General features: G+C 44.3%; 1 protein-coding gene across 1 annotated transcript; it reads left to right on the forward strand.

Moving 5' to 3' along the window:
- The first annotated feature begins 4,386 nt into the window (after positions 1-4,386).
- SNAPC3 (small nuclear RNA activating complex polypeptide 3) lies at positions 4,387-19,101 on the forward strand. Its single transcript, XM_077345111.1, has 9 exons — positions 4,387-4,679; positions 6,270-6,344; positions 7,011-7,095; positions 9,697-9,801; positions 11,582-11,731; positions 13,965-14,047; positions 14,780-14,944; positions 15,907-16,014; positions 18,858-19,101. The coding sequence occupies exons 1-9, from the start codon at positions 4,429-4,431 to the stop codon at positions 19,003-19,005; spliced, it is 1,170 nt and encodes a 389-aa protein (XP_077201226.1). The 5' UTR covers positions 4,387-4,428; the 3' UTR covers positions 19,006-19,101.
- The last annotated feature ends 3,085 nt before the right edge of the window (positions 19,102-22,186 follow it).

Below are 22,186 nucleotides of genomic sequence, written 5' to 3' on the forward strand. Positions count from 1 at the left end.
CTAGGTGGCCATGCTGAACATATACAAAGGCTACAGAAGCTTTGGCAGTATGGAGGAGAGAAAAATAAGGGGCTTTCCGCACCGGGATCCTTGTAGCAAATTGTTTGCTGAACGAAAAATCGCCATTTAAAATAGTGGAATTCGTCATTATGCATACCTGACTTTGTAGTGGAATCCAGTTGCGTTTCCATCGTTTCCCACAAGCTTCCGGTCTCAGCAAAAATCGCTAGAAAGGAAGTGCTATTGCCGAGCTCGTCCCGCCCCTGGCCGTCAAGCAGCCAATGGGCAGCCGTTAGCATGCTCCCAAACAGCCCCTTTCCCTTTAAGAAAGGTTTTTTTTTTTTAAACACACCCATTGCAACGAATATGTGTTGATTCGTTGCAACGGAGAGACCCATCCAGCTGGCAGGTGTGTTTGAGCTGTCGTTTCATCGTTGCCACGCTCCCCCCGAGTGAAAAAAAAATCCCCCCCCTCACGGGCCCGATTTTCGGCCGAAAACAGTGTAAAAAATAAAGGGAAAATACATCAGCAAACGGGCTTCTCTGTTGTTTGTGCTTAGTGACTAAACAGCTCTGGGGAAGGACTGAAGCCGGGGAAGCCTCTAAACAGAGCCTTGCTGGTGGGTTGAACTCCGCTCGCTCGGAGAAAAAAAAATGGCGATCGCTTTGCCGGAAGATCAGAGGAGAGAGCCAGGGGGAGGGACTTTGTAGAAACCACAACAATGGTAACGCACAGAACTTTCCCGCTAGTGTTGCAGATTGGTTGCAGGAGTGTAGCGCTTTCCGGAGGGTGAATCCACTTTTGGGGATTTCCCTGAAAGCGCTACAAGGAAGCGCTTTTTGCGGATCGGTTTCAGGTGTGTGGCAGATTGTCAACGACGTTGTGCATAATGGCAAATCAGTAGCGTTTTCAATTGGCAACCATTGTGCGATTTTGAAGGCGTGCGAAAAGCCCCTGAGTTTCCCCTCCCAGCAGTTGCTTGCTGGTCCCTTGCTTCTTAAGTAATAAGTCTAACTTGTCTGTGGCTTAGCCTATAAAGGTTGCCTTTCAACATTTGCCTTGGCATCTGTCACCTAACTATTAGGTACAGTGACTATACTCATACACACACAGCATTTGAGGCACTATCACTATGCCCCAGGGTTGCCAATCTCCAGGTGGTAGTTAGAGGTCTCCCAGGACTGCAACTAATTTAAGGTGACAAAGATCAGCTCACCTAGAGAAAATGGCCACTTTGGAAGGGGGACTCTAAGGCATTTCCCTTCCCTCTCCAAACCCTGCTATCTTCAAGCTCCATCCTCCAAAATCTGCAGATATTTTCCAGCCTAGAGCTAGCAACTCTACTATGCCCATAGAATGTATTTTAATTGTTTACAATAATTACTGCTGCCAATGTGGCCATCACAGTCAACTTTAAGCACCTAGTAAGAGCACTGCATGAATACTAAGCATGTCGGTCCATCACAACAGGCACACCGAGGAGACATTTACTATTTAAAATGTGGCACTAAAAATGTACCTCTGATCTTCTCTTGTAGTATTTGTGTGCAGAGGTGTGTTAATAATGCAGGACAGGATGTAGAAGAGAAACTGAGAAGGTTCGTATTCGCATTCTAGGTTGCTTAAACCTCATCTTCTATTAACAGCTATTAGTCATGGTAGCTAAATGAACCCTTTATGCTCAAAAGAGGCATTCACCTTTTTAAATAAAGGAAACAGGGTTAGTAAATGAAGTTAGTTGGTCAAGAGGCCACTTACTTACAGGGACTAGGGTTGTAGTTTATTGTGCTGTTTATAGGACATATTATCTTGTTTGTATTGCATTGTTTTCTAATTTTTGTACTCTAGTTGTTGCATTGTTCATGGCATGTCTTAGATTGCTTGATTTATTTATTGATTTATTTTTCTAATTTTGTAATTTTTTTTTAGTTTCAGGGAGAAAGACAAACTATTAGTAAATGAAGATAGATTCAAACGGGTAGCCATGTTGATCTGAAGCAGCAACAAATTTTGATTCCAGAAGCACCTTTGAGACCAACAACATTTTATTCAAGGTATAAGCTTTTGTGTGCATGCACACTTCTTCAGATACAATGTCTGAAGAAGTGTTGGTCTTAAATGTGCTACTGGACTCAAAATTTGTTATTAGTAAATGAGTGGGCCATACCTCTCTGAATGCCAGCTACAGAGGGTGTTGTGGGGTACAATAGTTACTACTTTCTTTCCCTGCTTATTTATTTAAGAGTCTAGAAACATAACCTAAGAAGAGCACTGCTGGATCAGACCAGTGGCCCAGCTAGCTCAATATCCTGTCTCATACAGTGGTCATCCAGTTTCTCCTGCAGTTCAACAACAGGACACAAAGGCCTTCCCCTGATGTTGCCTTCTAGCACTGGGATTCAGAGGTTGATTGCTTCTGAACATGGAAGGTTCCCCTTTAGTCACCATGGGTTGTAGTAACTATCTGGTGGAATGAGCTCCCGGAAGAGCTACGGGTCCTGCGGGAGCTTTCTGTGTTCCGCAGGGCCTGCAAGATGGAGGTCTTCTGCCAGGTTTATGGTTGAGGCCGGCGTGCTAAGGAAGATCTAGACCCCCCTTATTCTGACGGCGGATTAAGGGTCTGCAATCCCTTTGTCCACCCCTAGGGTTGATATTGAGTGGGATCTGGCTGTTGGTTTGGACATTTTTTACCTTTGGATTCTTGTGCATTTTATGGAGTAGATTTTGATTGTTTTAGGGGGGTTTTATGCACGTTTTGTAACCCACCTTGAGCCTTATTGGGAGTGGCAGGCTAGAAATATAATTAATAATAACAAGAACAACAATAACAACTGATAGACCTATCTTACTTTATTTACAGTCATGTGTTTCCCAGAAGCTGGACAAGATAGTCCTTTGGACTGCTCCACAAAGGCTTGTAATTCATCCACCACTTCATGGCATTGTTACGGGCAAAAAACACAGTTCCTAAGCATGCATCCCCAAGGACCCTTGGAACTTTTGAACTGAGTTGCCTCAGCTCAGCTGCCCTGGGATGCATGAAATCCATAGCCTCTGGGTTGTATAAAGTCCATAGCCTCAGATTACATCAGAAAAATCATGGACACATTGCCTTGTGGCATCACCAGAGCACAAAATTACTATTATTTATTAAATTTCTATACCACCCTCCTGAAAGTGGCATGGATCCTCAATGGTCTCAAACTCACTATCAGACTCTGCGGCACAGCAATGATGCAAAAATATGGATCCACAATGCAAATTGTACTTTCATGATTTCTTCAATGAACATGCCAATATAGACCATATCACAGATGGCATCAACATTAATGGCATTTTCCCCCAAAGTGCCATCATAATGCTAGCCCATGGCACAACAGGGATGCCCACCACTTTTACATAAAAGTTCCTGAGAAAAATCATTGCCAAAGAAGAGATTGTATTCATTTCCACGTTTTTTTACCATTTAAAAAAAATCCAAAACATTATGGTACCACCATGACACAGAAAATCACAGAAAAACTTCTGTTCCTCACAATTTCTGTGTGAAGTGTTCCAGAATGTAGTATGAAATGAGAAGTCCATTTAAGGACTCAAGTATTTACTGCAGTTTTTGCCTCAAGGGACAGTACCACAGAGTAGGATTTGTGCTCTTTGGGATTCTTTCTGTGGGCATAGACATGGTACATGATTTCCTGATGAGTTTTCCATAAACCTGAGTAGAATTCACGAAATTTTAATCTATGCTCCTGTACCATGGAGGTGCTGTGAAAAGGTGGATTCATGCTTTTTGTGGTACAATAGTTTGCTACCGTTCTCAGCAGTTGAAGCCGCGAGAGTCCCATCTCTTGTTCTTCCCATTCGCTTCTGAGACCAACAAAGATTTATTCAAGGCGTGAGTTTTCAAGTGCAAGCAGTCTTTGTCAGACTACTACTATTGTGCTACTTTGTGCTACTTCAGACGAACACAGCTAGTCATTTTATCCTTTTATTTTAACCTTGCTATCGGTAGAGATGGTAGAGACGAAGCTTATTTTTAAATAGAAATTAATTGATGCCCTCAAGTAGAAGTTTAGATCTAATCCAGGGGCTCATCCCATCTCCTCCTAAAACCTTGCAAGGAAAGAGATTCCATTTCCCTCCGAGGCAGCACATTCCATCTACGAACAGCCTTCACCGTCAGCAAAACAAATGCTCTCTAATATTTTCCCCGCCCTCTTCACTCCTTGTAATGTAACGCTGCCGGACGGAAGACGTGTCGAACCGGCTGCTTTTTGCAAGGCGATGGAAAAAAGCCCAAGCAAACTGGAAGGATGAATCACGAGCTGAGAGGCTTTCCAAGGAGCTGGCTGAGCAGAAACTACAATTCCCACAATCCAACGAGCACCCCCACCGGGACTTCCGGTGCCGGCCTGTTGTTCGCGAAAATGGCTGCAAGCGGCCGGTGGGGTGGCGGAGTTGGGGGTTGCCGTAGTAACATCCCCCAGTACGAGGATGAGTCGTCGGAGACGCACACTCGGGCCTTCCACGTGGCGTCTTTTGGGGCCGCTTGGAGGGACGCGTTGCGCCCGCAAGACCTGAGTCTGCAGCAGACGGCGGCTGAAGAGCAGGACGCCGCGGTAGCCGAGGAGTTTGGTTGCCCGCCGGAGATTGTGTCCCAGCTGAGGGCTGTGTGCAGGTAGCTGCGAGACAACATGCCTCTCCCCCCGCACGAGTGAGGCACAGGCCCCGCGACTGGAGCGCTTGTAGGGCTTGGCTCGCAATGCGCTTGTTTAGGATCTGGCTGCATGCTTAGCGCTCGTGTAAGAGGCACTCCGGTGCACGTTTGGTTTGGCGGCAAACCTCTCCCCGAGTGCTAAGACTGGTATGAGGGCAGTTCTATACACACCGGGATTAAATTCCATTACATTTAGAGCTCCTGAATGAGCACGCATAGGATGAAGATGTAGAGCTCTGGTCCTAACGGTGCTGGGAGCCTGGTCCCCTGTGTTCCTTCAAAATAGGGTTCAGTTGACACTCATACTGGTAGTTTCCAAGAGTGTCGTGTTGGTCTGCAGTAGAACAGTTAGAGTCGAGTCTATTAGCATCTTAGAGACTAACAAGATTTTTCCACTTTTGAGAGTTGTCAAACACAGGAATGGAGATCTCTGAGTCAGGGGTACTGTAAAGAATGCTTGTAAAGGATGCAAAGATGCAACGTATATGATAATTATTATGTGCATTGTACCTTTGGAACCTTTACAGGTATTCTCCACAACACCTCTCCCACCTACTGACTTGGAGATCTCCATACCTGCTTGTATGTGATAAAGAGAACGTTGACTCTTGAAGGTTAGACCCTGAAAATCTTGTTGATCTCTAAATTGCTAGTGGAATATAATTTTAATAGTAACCTCAGACATAGGATTATCAGGAAGATGCTTCTGATTGTATGGTTTGGAACCAGTAGGTAGGTCAGGTTGAAAGGCAGTTTCCCTGCCCAGTTACCAGAAAAAAACATTGCAATGCTTTCTTGAGGACTCTTGCCTCATGCTGTCCTCAGAGGAAGTCTGTTAGGCGTTGAGCAGGGGGTTGGACTAGATTACCTGTATGGCCCCTTCCAACTCTATGATTCTATCCCCTTGTTACAGATGTTTTATGAAATGGTGTTGAGTGTCACATGATGTATTATTTATGCAAAGTCTTGCTCTCCTTTTTCTTGATTTGTTCCAGCTTATGGGTCCAATCAGGATTTTATTTATTTATAATTAAATTTACAGGACTGACTGCCTTGGCCCAGCCATCTCAGATGGTGTACAACAGTTAAAAACAACAGAATTAAAATAGATCATTTACCCCTTTAAAAGAGTTGCTTCCAGGCCTACTTACATCATTCCCATTTTAGGGGTATGCAGAGGGTCTTTTAAAATAGATTTATGCTACGAATAACAAGAATGTTTGCCTTTATTTTCCACTGTTTAGACACAGTCCTCTCAGAGCTTTCTCAGCCTCACCTACCTCACAGCATGTCTGTTGCGGGGAGAGTGATTGTAAGCCACTCCTTCAGGTAGTAAAAAGAAGGGTAAAATATTCTGATATATTCTTAATAAATTCTGTTGCTTTCTATTCCAAATAATGCACTATAAATGGTGCAATAAAGTATGAATGCAAAACATAAAAGTAGAGCTATACATTATAAGAAACCAACATTGCAATCTTATTGTTCAACTCTTCTTATATGGGTTACAGGATGACTGTACCAAGGACCTGTGTATTTGTTTTGTTTCAGTATTGATGCATTAAAGAGCCCTGGAAAAGAAGATACAGAAGAAATACCTGAAGATACTAATTTGCTAACTCTCACGTATGCTTTTTATTATTTATTTAAGGATTTCTAAACTGCCCCTCCCCAAAATTGGTCTCAAGTATGTTGTACTTGGTTCTAATTAAAATCCAAATCCGTTCTTTTTCCTCCCTACTAGTGTGTTTTGCTAGAATGTTTTTAGTTGTTGCTTGCTGGAGCAGGCAATGAATGGTTAACCCCAGCTGTCAGGTTAAAGACTGCTACTTACAAATTATAAGCACATCTTTTGAGGATCCTCCTGTTTCTAGCTTTATTTTTGTCTGAAAAGAAACTTGTGGGAATACGTAATTCATTGTGCTGTTTGCTCATCAGGCATACTTAATTGGAACTTTTTGGGGGGGGGGTTTAATTCTTTCATCCTTCAGTGGTTTGTAGATATCTCCCACTGTGGGACAGGGAAAAGGAGCAGAATGCTAAATCTAGTGGTTTTCACTCCCAGAGTTTGCAGCAGGAAAAGGAGCAGAGAACCTTATGGTTTTGCTCAAATATCTGTTGAGGTTGGCCGTAGGCCTGCGGAAAGTCCCATGGAAAGTGGCATTTGTATAAATGAGATTGTTTTGTAATGTAAAATACCCAAATCTTTGTATGGTTTTAGAGTCCTACTTTTTTGAGCCTTTCCACATGTTCGCTTAAATATTAATAGCTTTTTTCTTCTTTCTTCTATAGAATTAGGAAGAAGGCCCTGGAGAGGAGAGAAGAAACATGTATTATAGATCGTGCATGTAGACTAGAAACATTTATTTATGAAATGGTGAGGTGTCTTTCTAACTCAGTCTTCTATGCATAGTCTGTGTGACAAGTAAAGCCAATCCAAGTACCTATTTGAATTTTTAAAATTAAAGCTGTAATCCTCGAAAGTTAGCTATATTCTCAAATATATAAAATATGATCAATTTGCATTTTGCCGGGTCAGGGGATGGGTTTGGGGGATGATTTTGATTGGGAAAAATGGCAGAGAAGAAGGTTAAAAGGGGTTTTAAAAAGCTCTCTCCATTGTTAGTGATCTGACTTAGTTTGCAGAACCCAGCAACTACCTATTAAAAACAAATATTGGGGATCCAGTCACAGTGTTCTGGGTCACATCTCATTTGGTCCTCAGTTGAGGGTGATGGACTTTATCCTGTGCAGCAGTGGTATTCCACCTTTCCAGATTTAGCAAATCATTGGAAGAGGAGGGAACTCACTGCCAGGGCCATGAACAACAGGCTTAAATTACTGGGAACGGAATGCAAGCCGCATACCAGAGATGTATTCTTGTGAGGACCAAGCCATGGATCAGAACTGTAGAGCAGGGGTAGTCAAACTGCGACCCTCCAGATGTCCATGGACTTCAATTCCCATGAGCCCCTGCCAGCATTCGCATTCGCTGGCAGGGGCTCATAGGAATTGTCCTCCATGGACATCTGGAGGGCCGCAGTTTGACTACCCCTGCTGTAGAGGAATCTCTTCTACCACTGAATGATCTCACCTCTCTGGCCTGCTGCTCTTAGCATACAGGGCAGGAAGTATGGCATCCTTGGTCTCTCTGTACTGGGTCCTTCCAAAGGGCAATAAAAAAAGTGGCTCAGCAAGAGGGGGTTTTCAAGAGTCCCAACGTGCTGCTGTACAGGAAGAGGTTATTCCCCCCATATCTGGCTTGGAAGTGGTAATGTACATGTTTCTGTGGTTAATTGCAGTCTGTCCTAACTATCCTGTACAGTGGTTTTTTGAACTCAGGAAAAATAACAGATTGTTAACGGCCAACAAAATGTCTTAACTGCAAAGGTATTTGTTCTTGATATGGGTCCAGAAATTAGTTAATGATGGACAGCAGAGACTACGAAGTGTATTTAATTTCATGCGTATACAATAAAATGGAATATACAACTTGCCAATAAATGGGTTATGCTGGCTTTTCTGGGGCTTAATCTCTCTAGATTTTGGGTTGGATCCTGCCTAAAGCTTCTGCCCACACAGCAGGTGAGGGTTTTGTTTACTGAGTTTCCTCTCCTACAACAGAGTATTCCCATGTCCAGCTATTTCTAGCAGTCTCCAATCTCCCAGGAGCAGCACTTTTGTGCATTTTGGGATCCTGTGGAAGGGTGTGTAGTTGGCTTTCATAGATGGAAATCTTTCCATCTGTAGAAATCAGAAAGGGTCCACTTTTTTGCAGACATAACTGCATTAATGGAAAATCCTAATAAGTGCCCCTTTGGCAGAAAATGTGGTTTAAACATTAATAATCATAAATAATAATGCTAAAAAGTATTGCAAAACAGGCACATGTGCCTTGTTCATTTAAGTAAAACTGTTTATCCCAGTTCAGAACATCTTTGGTTTGAAAAATGCTACAAATAGGAAACTTAGTGGAATCATTCTCTGTCCCCAGAGGTATGGGGTAGTATAGATTAATAGCATAACTGACCAATGTTGCTGTCATTAGCTGCATCTTAGCCTCTGTCTATCTTAATGCAATTAGAAAGTATCATTCTGTTAATCCATTTCCACTTTAGGTATACCCTAGTCCAGTGGTTCTCAACCTCCCTAATGCCATGACCCTTTAATACAGTTCCTCATGTATGGTGACCCCCAATAATAAAATTATGCAAGTGTTCTTTCACAGAAATTAAACCAAAACTGACCAATAGCGTGAAGATTCATTGTTCATGATTGTATATAAATTGTTTTTTTTCCCAGGGTTTCTCAGTTCAGTTCTGCCTCTTGTCCCACCATGCCGATCTCGCTCTTTTTCGCTGCTCCAGACAGATGAACACTCTTATCTCGATCTACCCCACAAGGCTATGGTTGCAATGCATTCTGGGGGTTGATTCTCTCTTGGTGGTGGTGGTTTCTGGGAGCAGCCTGATTCTGGGTGCAACAGGCACCAGGAGAGGTTCCGGGACCAGGTGCTACAGTAGAACACTCCAGGAGCCACTCTGCACCTGGCCATGGTCCCTGCGGCGGAGCACTTTGAGAGCTTCCCCAAGCCCAGATGCTTCCGCGGAATAGTCCAGGAGCTGCCCTGGGCCCAACTGCCATGTCAGGACTCTGGGCCAGGTTTGGCCTGTGGGTAGTGGCAGAAGACACTCAGAACTCCTCTGGGCTCAGAGCAACTCCCAGGCACAGTTGCCACCAGCTAAATGTGACTTATGGGGCCAGAAACTGCTAAGGGTGGGGGGATTCCCCCCCCCCCATGAGTCTCCTGCTTCCCCCAGCCTTAAGGGGAATTTTCAGAGATGAGGAATCTTGGCCTTGAGAACCGTAGGTCTCAACTTGTTCTGGTATAATTTGTGGTTGTTTGCCTTCTCTATCAATTCTGATGGATTGTTGTTCAGCAAGCATTAAAATAATGTTCTGTCTTCATTCTTTTCAGGAATCTCATGCAATTGGAAAGAGACCTAATGATCCTGCAAACTTGGTCAACGAGGGAGAGCTTGTTTTAACTCTCAATATTTTCTATCCAGTTATATTTCAGAAGGTTAGTGATGCTTTTCGGTTAAAAAAAATAATGTGCATTGCAGATATTTACTTCTCTTATTATTCAACACAACTAGTCCTGATCCGTTAGGGCAATTCTAGGTGAAGAAGAAAAAGAAGAAGAGGAGTTGGTTCTTATATGCCGCTTTTCCCAACCCCAAAGGAGGCTCAAAGCGGCTTACAGTTGCCTTCCCATTCCTCTCCCCACAACAGTCACCCTGTGAGGTGGGTGAGGCTGAGAGAGCCCTGATATCACTGCCCGGTCAGAACAGCTTTATCAGTGCCGTGGAGAGCCCAAGGTCACCCAGCTGGCTGTATTCGGGGGAGTGCAGAATCGAACCCGGCATGCCAGATTAGAAGTCCGCGCTCCTAACCACTACACCAAACTGGCTCTCTTACAGGGGAGCTGTATCCAGTTGTGCTCCAGGATATCCGATCGTTGGATAGCTGTGAGTCAGAAAGGCTTTAAAGTGTGAATATGTCACTTAAAAGCAGATCAGTTGCACTGAACGTGTTTGAACTATCAAAAGCCCAGTCTAAGTAAAATCTTACAATGCTTCCATGATGGCTTAGGCTTAGACTCCACGAGAAAAGAATTTTAATTTTGGCACAAACTCCACTATTTTAAATTTGTGGTTTCATATTATGCATGCTAAGTTATATTCAAATAAAGCGATGCCATAAAGAATGCTGGCAGAGGGAGGAAAGAGTAAAACAAGAAACAAATGGAATAATGCTTGCAAACACTCTGAAAAGATAAGACAGATTCATGTAGGATAAGTCCATCAGTGGCTTCTAGCCACGGTGATTAAAGGGAACCATCATGCTGAAGAGACCGCACATCTCTAAATACCAGTGCTAGGAGGCATCATCAGGGGAAGGTCTTGGCTTTTATGTCCTGTGGTTGGCTCCTGTGTGAAGCAGGATGCTCAGCTAGATAGAGCATTCGCCTGCTCCAGTACATCTTTTCTTAGGTTTTTATCAAAACCCCCTAGCTACTGGCTGTAATTCTTGAACCTCTACTGGTGGAAAAAAAAGCAAAAGATCAAAACACCTTCTAGACCCATAGAGAAGCAATGTGATTCTGAACTAAGAGAAGCTCAGTTCTTTTCCTGCTAAAGGCCAGCTGCCCTGAAGAAGGTTTGGTGGAGTTTCTACTAGAATGCTGTTCAGTTTTTAGTGGGTGGGTTGGGCAGACGAGCCGGTCCTGGTTGATGGAGGTGAGACTTTATTATGGGGAGTCTGCTTCCTTTGCTTTGTGAGCCACCTGCCACTGCATCAGTGTTGCAGCACCATTGGCATACAGTAAGTATATGGAACACACAGTGTGGCTAGGATGCTGTACAGTGACAACATTCGTTGGCACTGGGCTCTGCAAACTGTTCAGTAGCTGTGTGTCTGCATGGTGCTGGCCTTGGCCTCTCTGTCTCTGGTAAAGGTACTATATCCCCTCCCCCTGGAATATCCTTCCTGTGCCCCACTATGTGAATGATTGCCACCCGTGTCCTCTTGCCATCCAAACGGAGGGCACAGTGATTGTATTGCTTCATGCCAGTTGTCGTTCATCTACTACATCCAAGGAAGAAAAAGCTGCATGGTCTATATCTCATATTTACTGTTCCAGAAACTAACGAAAGGCTTACTGTTTCTGTCCTGCAAAGGCTCAAAGTGTTCAAGATGGTGACTTACTGCCTTTGGCATATGCAGGAATTTGGTGACAGCTTGAAGTGCTTTGATTTCAGTTATGGTTAATTCTAGCTCTTGGTGTCTCTCCTCTGCAGCATAAGACCTGCAAGCCTTATCAGACGATGCTGGTTCTCGGCAGCCAAAAACTTACTGAGGTCAGAGATTCGATTTCCTGTGTCAGTGACCTTCAGATTGGTGGGGAATTTAGCAGTCATCCTGACCAAGCACCAGAATATATCAGTAAGGTACCCTAACATTAATTTTTAATATGCTTACGACTGATTGATGCATTGTTTTAGTCCTAAGATATTTTAATGGAATTTGTTATTGCTTAGGATGGCTAGTCTTTTTAGCAAGTTCTGGAGATCAACTGCTCTTTTTCATGTAACAAATGTTTGCAGTAGTTGGTTATATTGGAGCCTTCGGAAAGCGTTTAGTTACTGTCTTATTTTGAACAAAGTTTCTAGTGGCACCTTTAAGACCAACAAATTCAAGGTGTGAGATTTCATGTGCATGTACATGATGAAGTGGAAGTCACCAGCTGTTTATACTGTAAGCTGCCTTGAGTTCCTGTAGGTAAAAATCCTTCAAATAAGTCAAGTGCTTTAAATAACTAAATTAAATAAACAAACTAACTAACAGAGAGCCAGTCTTGTTGACAAGCACACCGCCACCAGAGGTCTGTTCTCGGACAGAGATGCCCTTCAGAGGCAGATGACCAACCGGTGGGGCCATATGGATGACAAATCAAGCATCATTGTAGCGTAGCTGACGTTTCCCCCTGACTGTCACTTGCTAGAGGAGACAAGTGTGTCATTGTGGAGGCTGTACAGTTGGTCAACGCAAGGCTTTCAGTCACTTGTGGCTTCATCTCAATAAATTAATTTGTCCCTCAGCTTTCAAGAGAGCTTTCGTGCCTACTAAGGAGGAAAGTTGGAACAGGTTTGCTGAAATCTTCACTTTCAGTGTAAACCATGCAGCATGTTAGTTTCATTTTTTGTTGAGCAGCTGCAGAATTCATGTGGGCATTGATAATGCTGACCTAAATAGCATAATATGTGCATCGTCCTTTGAAAGGCAGTTGTGTTTTCAGCAAAAAGCCTGTCCCTGCCTCATAAGTTAGAGCAGTGGTCCCAACCTTTTTATCACCAGGGACCAGTCAACGCTTGACAATTTTACTGAGGCCTGGGGGAGAGTAGTCTTTTGCCGAGGGACATTGCTGCCGCCGCCTGAGCCGCTGCTCCGCTTGCTTTCCTGCTGGCGCCCCTGACTTCCCGCCGCCCACTGGGGGGCGCTGCCAGCAGCAGCTGTGCAGTGCCACGCTGAGGGGGAGCCCCAGCAGTGCTGCCATAGGATTCCCTGATCTTGTTGAATGTCCCAGTACTTTTGGCATTTTGAAAATAGCTGCTGTGGAGGCATGGTTCAGTCACAAAATTCTTGGAGGATCCATGAATCTCAGAGGGAAAATACTATTTTACTAGCATCTAGGGTTGCCGGTTCCAAGTTAGTAATTCCTGGAGATTTGGGGGTAGTGCCTGCGGTGGTAGAGTCTGGGGAAGAGAGAGATGTCAGCAGAGATGTAATGACATAAAGCCATCCTTTTAAGCTTCTTTTTTTCTAGGTGAACTGATCTCTGCAGTCTGGAAGTTGTTGTAACTCTGTGAACTCTAGATCTCACTTGAAGGTTGGCATATCCCATGCTGCGATAGGCTTTCAGAACTGCATTAATGATATGGAACATTTAGTTAAGCCAAAGCATGGTCTAGACCAGTGGTCCCCAACCTTTCTGAGGCTGGGGACCGGCAGGGCATCGGACCATGCCCGCGCATCGGGCTGCGCCTGCACGGGCCGCACATGCGCGAATGCAGTAATGGGTTTAAACTATAAGTACAACAATATAGGCTAGATATCAGGAAAAAAATTTTCACAGTCAGAGTAGTTCAGCAGTGGAATAGGCTGCCTAAGGATGTGGTGAGCTCCCCCTCACTGGCAGTCTTCAAGCAAAGGTTGGATACACAGTTTTCTTGGATGCTTTAGGATGCTTAGGGCTGATCCTGCGTTGAGCAGGGGGTTGGACTAGATGGCCTGTATGGCCCCTTCCAACTCTATGATTCTATAGTCCCTCAAATATGTGGGTCCCAGTCTGCGAAGGGCCTTAAAAGTCAACACCAAGACTTTGAACCTGACCTGGGCCACAACTGGTAGCCAATGCAGCTGCCTCAGCACTAGCTGAATATGGGCCCTCCAAGATCCTATTTGACATTAGTGTGGGGCAACAAAAATAACATATTCTTTATGTATAATTAGAACGAAAATGTAAATGCAGTGTGTCAAGTTGATGCTTGGAAGATATGACTAATATGATGATGTTGGTTGATTTTTTTTTTCATATTTTTGGGTCAGCGAGGAAGACAGTCTTTTAGATATTAGTTTCCACGCTAAGGACTTTCTTCTTTCTGTTCCATGTCTTTCCCTTAGGATCTTTTCAAGTCTGCCTTTTTTCATTTTGAGGGCATTTTTTACAATGATATGAGGAATCCAGAGTGCAGAGACCTGAGCAGGTAAAAAAGAATTCACATTTATATGTGCCAATCCAAATCTGGAGCAAGGTACATCTGTACCTGGTTGGATTGCTCACTAACCAGCAAATATTCTGTGCATTTGGCTTTGGTCCCCCTGTGTGAGGATAGAGTTGGATGTAACAGGGAAGGATTCCGCCTCCCTCCTGAGGCTGATTTCCCCTCTCAGCTGGGCTCACTTCTGGTTATGTTGCTCACCTGGGAGGAAAGAAAATGGAAGAACAAATGTCTCAAGGAACAAGCATTAAATATCACACTTCTTGCCACTGACATACTTTAGAAATACTTCCAGTTCCCACGTTAGGATTGTGAGGGAAACTTGTGTCTGGGAATTCCTTCATAACATTTAATTCTGCCTGTACTTATATAGAAAACACTTACTGCATGTCTCACTTAATTTATTTTGAGTAGTTACCATTCTCTGAAACAACAGCATTTTTTCCCTTGTGAAGCCTGAATAAAAATTGCCACCATAAATATTTTTCTCTCTTCCCCATGCCTCAGACTTCTTGTTGAACGAAAGGTTTGGGCTTGTGTAGAATTAAAGTGTATTCTGACAATTTACCTGGAACTTGAGATAAAATCTTTCTGCTTTTAACATTGGCACATTCAAGGTCCAATTTGACATTTGTTTCTTTATATCTTTCTCAATCCTTGCACCTTTATCAAGGAGAGTGTAATGTACAGAAATAACAATAGTGACGATAATTTCAGGACAATTATTGAGTGGGCAGAATCTCGAGAGAGAGGCTACACGAATCTTCAAGCTGCTAAAATGGAAGACTATGCATTTAGTGATTTGAACATCAAAGTTGGCTTCCCATACCTGTACTGCCACCAAGGAGACTGTGAGCACATAGTTATTATCACAGATATCAGGTAAAGAACTATCCATTGACCTGGGCTGCTCAATTTTTGAATTTAGATCTCTTGAAAGTATAGGTAAAGGTATCCCCTGTGCAAGCACCGGGTCATGTCTGACAAGAGGCTTTTTTCCAGCCTCTTTCCAGCCTCTAGCGTTTTCATGGCAGACTCAATACAGGGTGGTTTCCCAGTGCCTTCCCCAGTCATTACCGTTTACCCCCCAGCAACCTGGGTACTCATTTTACCAACCTCGGAAGGAAGGAAGGCTGAGTCAACCTTGAGCTGGCTGCTGGGATCGAACTCCCAGCTTCATGGGCAGAGCTTTCAGACTGCATGTCTGCTGCCTTACCACTCTGCGCCACAAATCTGTAGACTGGGATATAAACGCGACATTGATTGTTAGATAAAGAATAAAACAGAACATATAACCCCCATTCCCATCATCTGGCAACACACAGAACAAAACAATTGAGTTTATTTATTAAAACAACTTACAGTAGTTAGCTTCTTCCTTCATAATTATTTTGGAGACGATGGGGCTCTGGGGATGCAGTTTCTTCCATAAATGCAAAGGGGATCAGAGAGTCCTTTGCTGGACATTCAACGCACTTGGGTCTTGTAGAAGGCAGGTGGGCAGCCATCACTGGTTTGAATGTCTGCTCACTTCTGGGAATATCACCCAGTACTTCAGGTTGTGCCCTTCCAAGTTTGGCTGAAGAGAAGCCACTCAGTAGAGCAATCTCAGATCCATTGACAGCATCCTCTTTCCACAGAGAGTGCATAATGTCATAAGAAGGCAGGAGCTGGCTTCCAGCTTGCCTCTACCCAAAAGCATCGAGCAAATTAGATAAGTTGCAGAAAGGGCTTGCCATTAAGCTTTGTTTGTTTGTTCATGACCTATATTGTTACCTGCCTTTCATAGAAATGTACAGAAATCAGTGTATTCTAATTAGCTTCTTATTCTGTCTCTGGTTAAGGCTGATTCATCAGGATGACTGCCTGGATAGGAGCCTTTATCCCTTGTTAATTAAAAAACATTGGCTGTGGACCAAGAAGTGTTTTGTATGCAAAATGTACACAGCCAGGTGAGTGATCTTGATATGTTGGTTTTGGTTGTCTCTAGGCAGGTCATTATGGCTGTGCCTCCAAGAAAAATACTCAAGCATATCTTGATTGTTTGGGGTGGTTACTACAAGCTGTAGTGCTGATCTTTTTATAGGTGGCAAGAAGTGATACACCTGTACCACATCAGTCCAGTGGGCTAAGGTTAACTGTGCAGGGACTTTCTTCCCATTATGTCCTGATTTTCGGAAATGTGTTCTTGTGTTAAAGGAGCTAGATGTGTATGTTCTCTGCTACCCAACCCCATCACCATAAGTTTCATAAGCTTTGTTTTCACTGAGGTAGTATTACTCCATAAACTACTTCAGCTGCACATGGGAGCTCACAAAAGAATTGGCTGCTTTTCTGTTGTTTTTTAATCCTCACATAAAAAATCAATTATGTCAGGAATATGGATCCTTGCTTAACTTTGTCCCTGATTTGTAGGTCCATGTTTGTTTGTTTTGTCTGTGTGGAGGAGCAGTCGGTCATGTGAATCCTCACCCTGCAGTAAACCCAGACTCAGGTCTTCTACCTCATTGAGAACTAGGCCACAGACAACTGAATAATGAGTGAAATGTCTGTATCCAGTAACTACAGCTATTTTTTAACAATCTGTGCTGTTTGGGAAGAACTAAGTCTTTTGGAATGGAGATAGCGGACAATATTTTAGGGTGGGGTGAGGACAAAGGGTTGAGAAGTACAGTAGCTATTTGTGAACATTTTGCAATGATTGGGTGGCTACCATTTGGGAATTGTTGGTTTAAAGGACTGCCAAAAGCAGGGTAAAGTGCTGAGCTTTGCAGTGTTACAGATCTGATGAATCTGTACACAAATCAGGCTTGCAAGTTTTATTCAGTTGCCTGGGTTGAGTGTCACTTTTATTCTTTCTTTGAAGCTCTCAAAGTGACATATTACCACAAAACTCCCACAGAGTTCTCTTTCTTGTCAGGGTGATTATTGCATTGATACAGGAGTCTCATAACCAAAGTCTGCATACCCTCTACTAAACACAAAACTCCCTCTTCAGTTTTCTTAAGTAGGAAGGGGATATTTTTCCCAAGAGATGCTGACGATGTACAAAACGTATACCGCTGTAGCTCAGAATATATTTTTCAGCAGTTCAGACAAGCAAGACAAGCTTCCCAGCAGCTGTATTTCCCTTTTTGACTTAGATAGTAAATGCAAACCAGAGAATAGTCCTTTCATGACCGCCCAGCCCAACCTCTGCCCTTCTGATGAGGAATGTTGAGAGTGGTGAATATCAGTTCTCATAATGTACCTACGTAGGTGTTGATGTTACTCACCAGCTCAGCCACTGGGGGGCAGGAGGGGGAGGGCATGGAGGAAAAAGGAGGATAGTTAGCAAAAAGGAAATAAACTGTCTCAAAAGAATATGATTACCTTCTCCAGGATTTATAGTTTAGTGAGCCAGGTGTCTTTTAAATGAAACATTGACCTTTGTATCAGTGGCACAACAACATTGGAGTCCAAGGGCACCTTTAAGACCAACAAAGATTTATTCAAGGCGTGAGGTTTCGTGTGCATGCACGCTTCCTCGGACAGTTTTGTTGTGCTACTTCAGGCCAACACAGCTATCCGCTATCAGTGGGTTAGTCTGACACATTGTTCTTATGGTAATGCATAGGTATTATCCATGGTGGTATTAAGTGCATCAGGTGGCTGTCCACAATTGGGAGATGTTGTTTAACACTATTAAATTAGGAGCTAGAATGAAAAGAAGAGATTCCAAACCATGGCTGACTATAGCATGTTTGAATGGAATACCTTGCTTCCCTAATCTGACCTAAATAATGCTGTTGGGTTTCTTGTTGTGACTACTTCTCTTTCTTGGCAGGATGATTATTGCGTTGATATAGGAGTCTCATAACCAAAGTCTGCATACCCTCTACTAAACACAAAACATAGATACTCTGGAATGGAGCAAGAAGTAAATGCCCATTGGTCCAGTGTTTATGGTAGATGTTGGGTGGATCTTAGAATTTGTAGTTTGATGGCTGTCACGGAGTCGGATGGAAAGTGTCTTTGCACACAACAGCTCATTTCCTGAATAAAACTTTGTTGGTCTTCACAGGTGTCACTGGACTCAGACTTTGTTCTCTTGCTTCAGACCAACATAGCTACCCACCTTAATCTTGACCACTTTCCCCTAATGTTTTTTATTTTGGTAATAAGTGGTGAATCCTGTGTGTTAAATGTCACATACACAAAGACCACAATTCACATTTTAGTCCTCTTGTTAAAAAAGCGAGAGTCTAAACATGATAGAAAAGTAGAGAGTGGGGAATGCCACTGAGCAAAACTCAACAGATTATTTATTTATATTTATTTGTTTTCGTATTTATATACTGCCGCACTCCATTTGGACTTGTGGCGGTTTACAATAAAACAATAAAAACCAGTCCAGTCCCCTAAAACCCCTTAAAATATAACAATTAAACATTGACATTATCATTAAAAGATGGCTTTTACCCCCCCCCCCAACCTCTCCCACTGACTGAGGCCAAGAACTCTCTTTCATTGGGAGTGAGGGTCTTGATCTAACTGATGTTAAGGGACCCACTGATGGTAACTCCGGGACCCTACCATGGCCTCAACCATACACCTGGCGGAAGAGCTCCCTCTTACAGGCCCTGCGGAAAGCTGACAAATTGGACAGGGCCCGTAGCTCATTCCACCAGGTTAGGGCCAGGGTTGAAAAAGCGAGTGAGTGTTCATTGTTTTCAATCTGTTCAGAAACTAGAAGTGAGCACAAGGCTGGGAAATGTCATTCTAACATGAAGCACTTCTGTTTTGAAATTTACAGATGGGTGACCAACGATGACAGCCTAGCTCCTCAAGACCCTTCTTTCTTCTGTGACGTTTGTTTCCAAATGCTCCACTATGATGCAGATGGCAACAAGTTAGGAGAGTTTCTTGCTTACCCGTATGTTGATCCAGGGATTTTCAACTGAGACTTTGTTAAAGAGCAAGGCAAGAAAACTGTTTTATAATCTGCTTCAGTGGCTGCTGGAAAGTAAAACACAATTAAACGACGGTCTTTTTCAAAACACTGTTTCCTCTGTATATTTGATATTTTTAATTTTGTAAACTGTTCAATAGATGACAGACCCCTGGACCACATTAATTACAAAGCCCATTTAATAGCATGACCAAATAATGTGTGCGTGTTTAATTTTTCTTACTGTTCTTGGCTGGATTTAAATGAAGAAGTAAGTGTAATGATTGATTTATATGTTCACTCATTCACACCTAAGGCATGTGTGTACTTAAAAAAGAAAAACAAGTATAAAATATGAGGGAGGGGTTCTTTCCTAACCTCATCTTATTGCATTCTTTCAATTTAAAAGTTTTTAAGCCCAGCTTGTACACTGGGAGTCAATTAGGACCAAAGAAAATTAGTGTAAGCTGTAGAACACAGTAAAGTAAGGAACAGCAGGTTTTAGCACCCCTAACCTACCCATTCCATTTTTGTTTTACTAGACTCCACCACCCCTTTGGAGATGTAAACAGCAGTGACAAGTTATTCACTAATCCTGCCCCCACTGCATTTAGTTTGGTCTTTCCATGGTGTTGTGTAGGTGTCATAGCTAGCCTGCCTTTAATAGGGCAGTCCTCTAACACAGTGGTCCCCAACCTTTCTGAGGTTGGGGACCAGCAGGGCATCGGGCCGCGCCCGCGGGCTGCACCCCCGCATTGGGCCGCGCCCGCGCATCGGGCCGCGCCCGCGAGCCACGCCCGCAAATCGGGCCCCGATTCCCTCTCCCCGCCCTCCCGCAGTAAGAAGTTTCCCGGGCCGCAAGCTTGCGGCCTGGGAAGTTTTTTACTGCGGGGGGGGGCGGGGAGAGGGAGCCGCGGCCCGGCGCCATGACCTTCGCGGCCCGGCACCGGGCTGTGGCCCGCAGGTTGGGGACCACTGCTCTAACAAGCATTCTAGTCAGTTTTGCAAGCATCGTCTTAATACATGAAAGATAGCAGAATTGACAGTTTCTAGCTAGTGCATCTAGAATGTAGATTTCATAAGAGCCTTATGCCATCCTTCTTCCTCTTCCCTAAGGGGAAAACATCCAACAGTATAAAGATGCTCTTCAAGAATTACAGGGGAGAAAGAGGAAACAGTAGTAGAAATTCCTGGTCTAAGGAGGAACCGCTCAATCTGTGCCAGAGCTGATTGGCATAAGGTGAGCACTATGTGAAAGCCACTACAGTTGGATCCAGTTGCTGGCAACTTCCACACTATGGGTAGTTCATGTTGGTGTCTTATGCTTGTGATTATCCCTTTTTTGCATTTTAAAAGCTTTTTTAATTGTCAGGTAAATTTTAGTTGGTGCATGGAACCATGGTAACGGTCCTCTGGCAGAGGACAAAGAGGAATAGGTGATTAGACCAGCAGTTTGGATTCTGCAGAGCAGTGGTACCCAAAGTTGTATAGCGGCCATATTTTAGTCTGGAATAAAATATAGAAGTTCTTTGTACAAGTCATGTAAAAGCCAATGTGGGTCCTTATTGGAGAGAAAGAGAAGCAAAGAGGGAGAGAGAAGCAAGTAATGAAAACCCCATGGCCAGAAGCAAGCAGGAGAAGCTTTTTCCAGCCTCCCAAAGATACTTTTGGGGAAGGATTGCCAATCCTGGGTTAAGAAATTCCTGGGGTGGAGCCTGGGAAGGCCAGTCTGAAGAGGGGAAGAAGCTCAGCAGGAATATGATCCCAGCCAGGCCACCTTCTGAAGCTGTCATCTTCAGGAAGTTAAGCAGGGTTAGCCCAGGACACCACTGGGATGGGAGACTGTTCAGGAGAGGCAGGCAATGGCAAGCCACCTTGGAACATCTCTTTTTAGAAAAATGCAGCTGCAGCAGGAAGAGTCATACTGCTGCCATCCAAGTGCCCCCAAATCCCTCATCACCCCTCTTGATCCTTCCACTGCCCTCATATTGATCCTTGAACCTTCCACTGCTTCTTGTATCCAGATTGGCAGAAGCTTTGGAGCGGGGCTTCTCGTGCAATTCCCATTTCACAATTGAGGGTGGATATCACCTTAGGCAGGATACACTGTAAATGTTCTGCCTGGAATAGTCTAGTAAAAGTGTCTGTTGTGTTAGCAGCTTCCTTTCCTGAGTGTTCTTCTTCCTTCTTGTCTGACAGCACCTCAGATAAGGATGCAGTGGAATGTGCCTCGCTGGGAGTGCCAGGGCTGTAGGCATGCTGTCCAGAAGTGAGATGGGAGCATTGCCTAGGAGCGGAAGCACTCCCCCCCCCCCCCACAAACCTTTGTGAGCCATGCTTCGCCTTCTTGCGAAGACTCAGAAGCATATTGGTCATAGGCCAATGTCTCCCTCTTGGCTTGAAACTGCTTTCATTGTAAAAACTCTAGGAACATTTGTTCATCTAATTCTTTTTCCTCTGTATAAGCATAGGCCCGTTTAGATTGCTGGTAGGCCTGTTTCCCCCCCCCCCCCCCTTTCCAGTAGTATGAGAGGGACCTGTCAAGTGACCAGGGCTGGAGTCAGGAACAGAGCCCTCCCAGCCTTGTTTGCTAGGGCCTGATGCTGAACCTGGTAACCCGGGAGAGGGGGGGGGGTCGTGGCAGGGTACCATGTAGGTGGTGCCATCTTGGGAGTGTGGCAGCTCTCCTGACAGGAGTGGCGAGAGTGACTTGCTGGGGCTTGTACCTGGAGCTCTGGAGTGCCCATGGCTCTGTTGGCGGCTGGGGGGTGTAAGGCCAACACTCTGTGCTCACCTGTGGGACTCGCCAGCCCCACCTGACTTACGCTGTGTTCCTCCAGCCTGGCCTCCAACGCTGGGCGGGTGTTTGCGTCTGCAGTATGTGTGGTTTCCGGAGCTCCGGAATGCCTCGTGCTTTAGTCATGACTGCGGGTGGGCTGCTGCTTCCTCTTGGCTGCCTGGGTGCCATGTTGCTGGAGCTCCTGGCTTTAGCGGGTTCCTTCTTCCAGGTCGACTTTTTCTCTTTGGTGCCTGGCTTCCTGGCAGGGAGCGGGATCTGCCATGCTGCAGCCTGGTCATACTGTGGCTTTGTTGTAGGAGTGGTGGTCTGGAGCTCCAGACTCCTCCTCGAGGGTTGTGGCAGTCTCCTCAGTGAGTTTTGCCTGCAGTTCTAGAGACAGGTGACCAGCCTTGTC

Source organism: Paroedura picta, chromosome 7, assembly GCF_049243985.1.
Source record: "Paroedura picta isolate Pp20150507F chromosome 7, Ppicta_v3.0, whole genome shotgun sequence".
Taxonomy (NCBI): Eukaryota; Metazoa; Chordata; class Lepidosauria; order Squamata; family Gekkonidae; genus Paroedura; species Paroedura picta.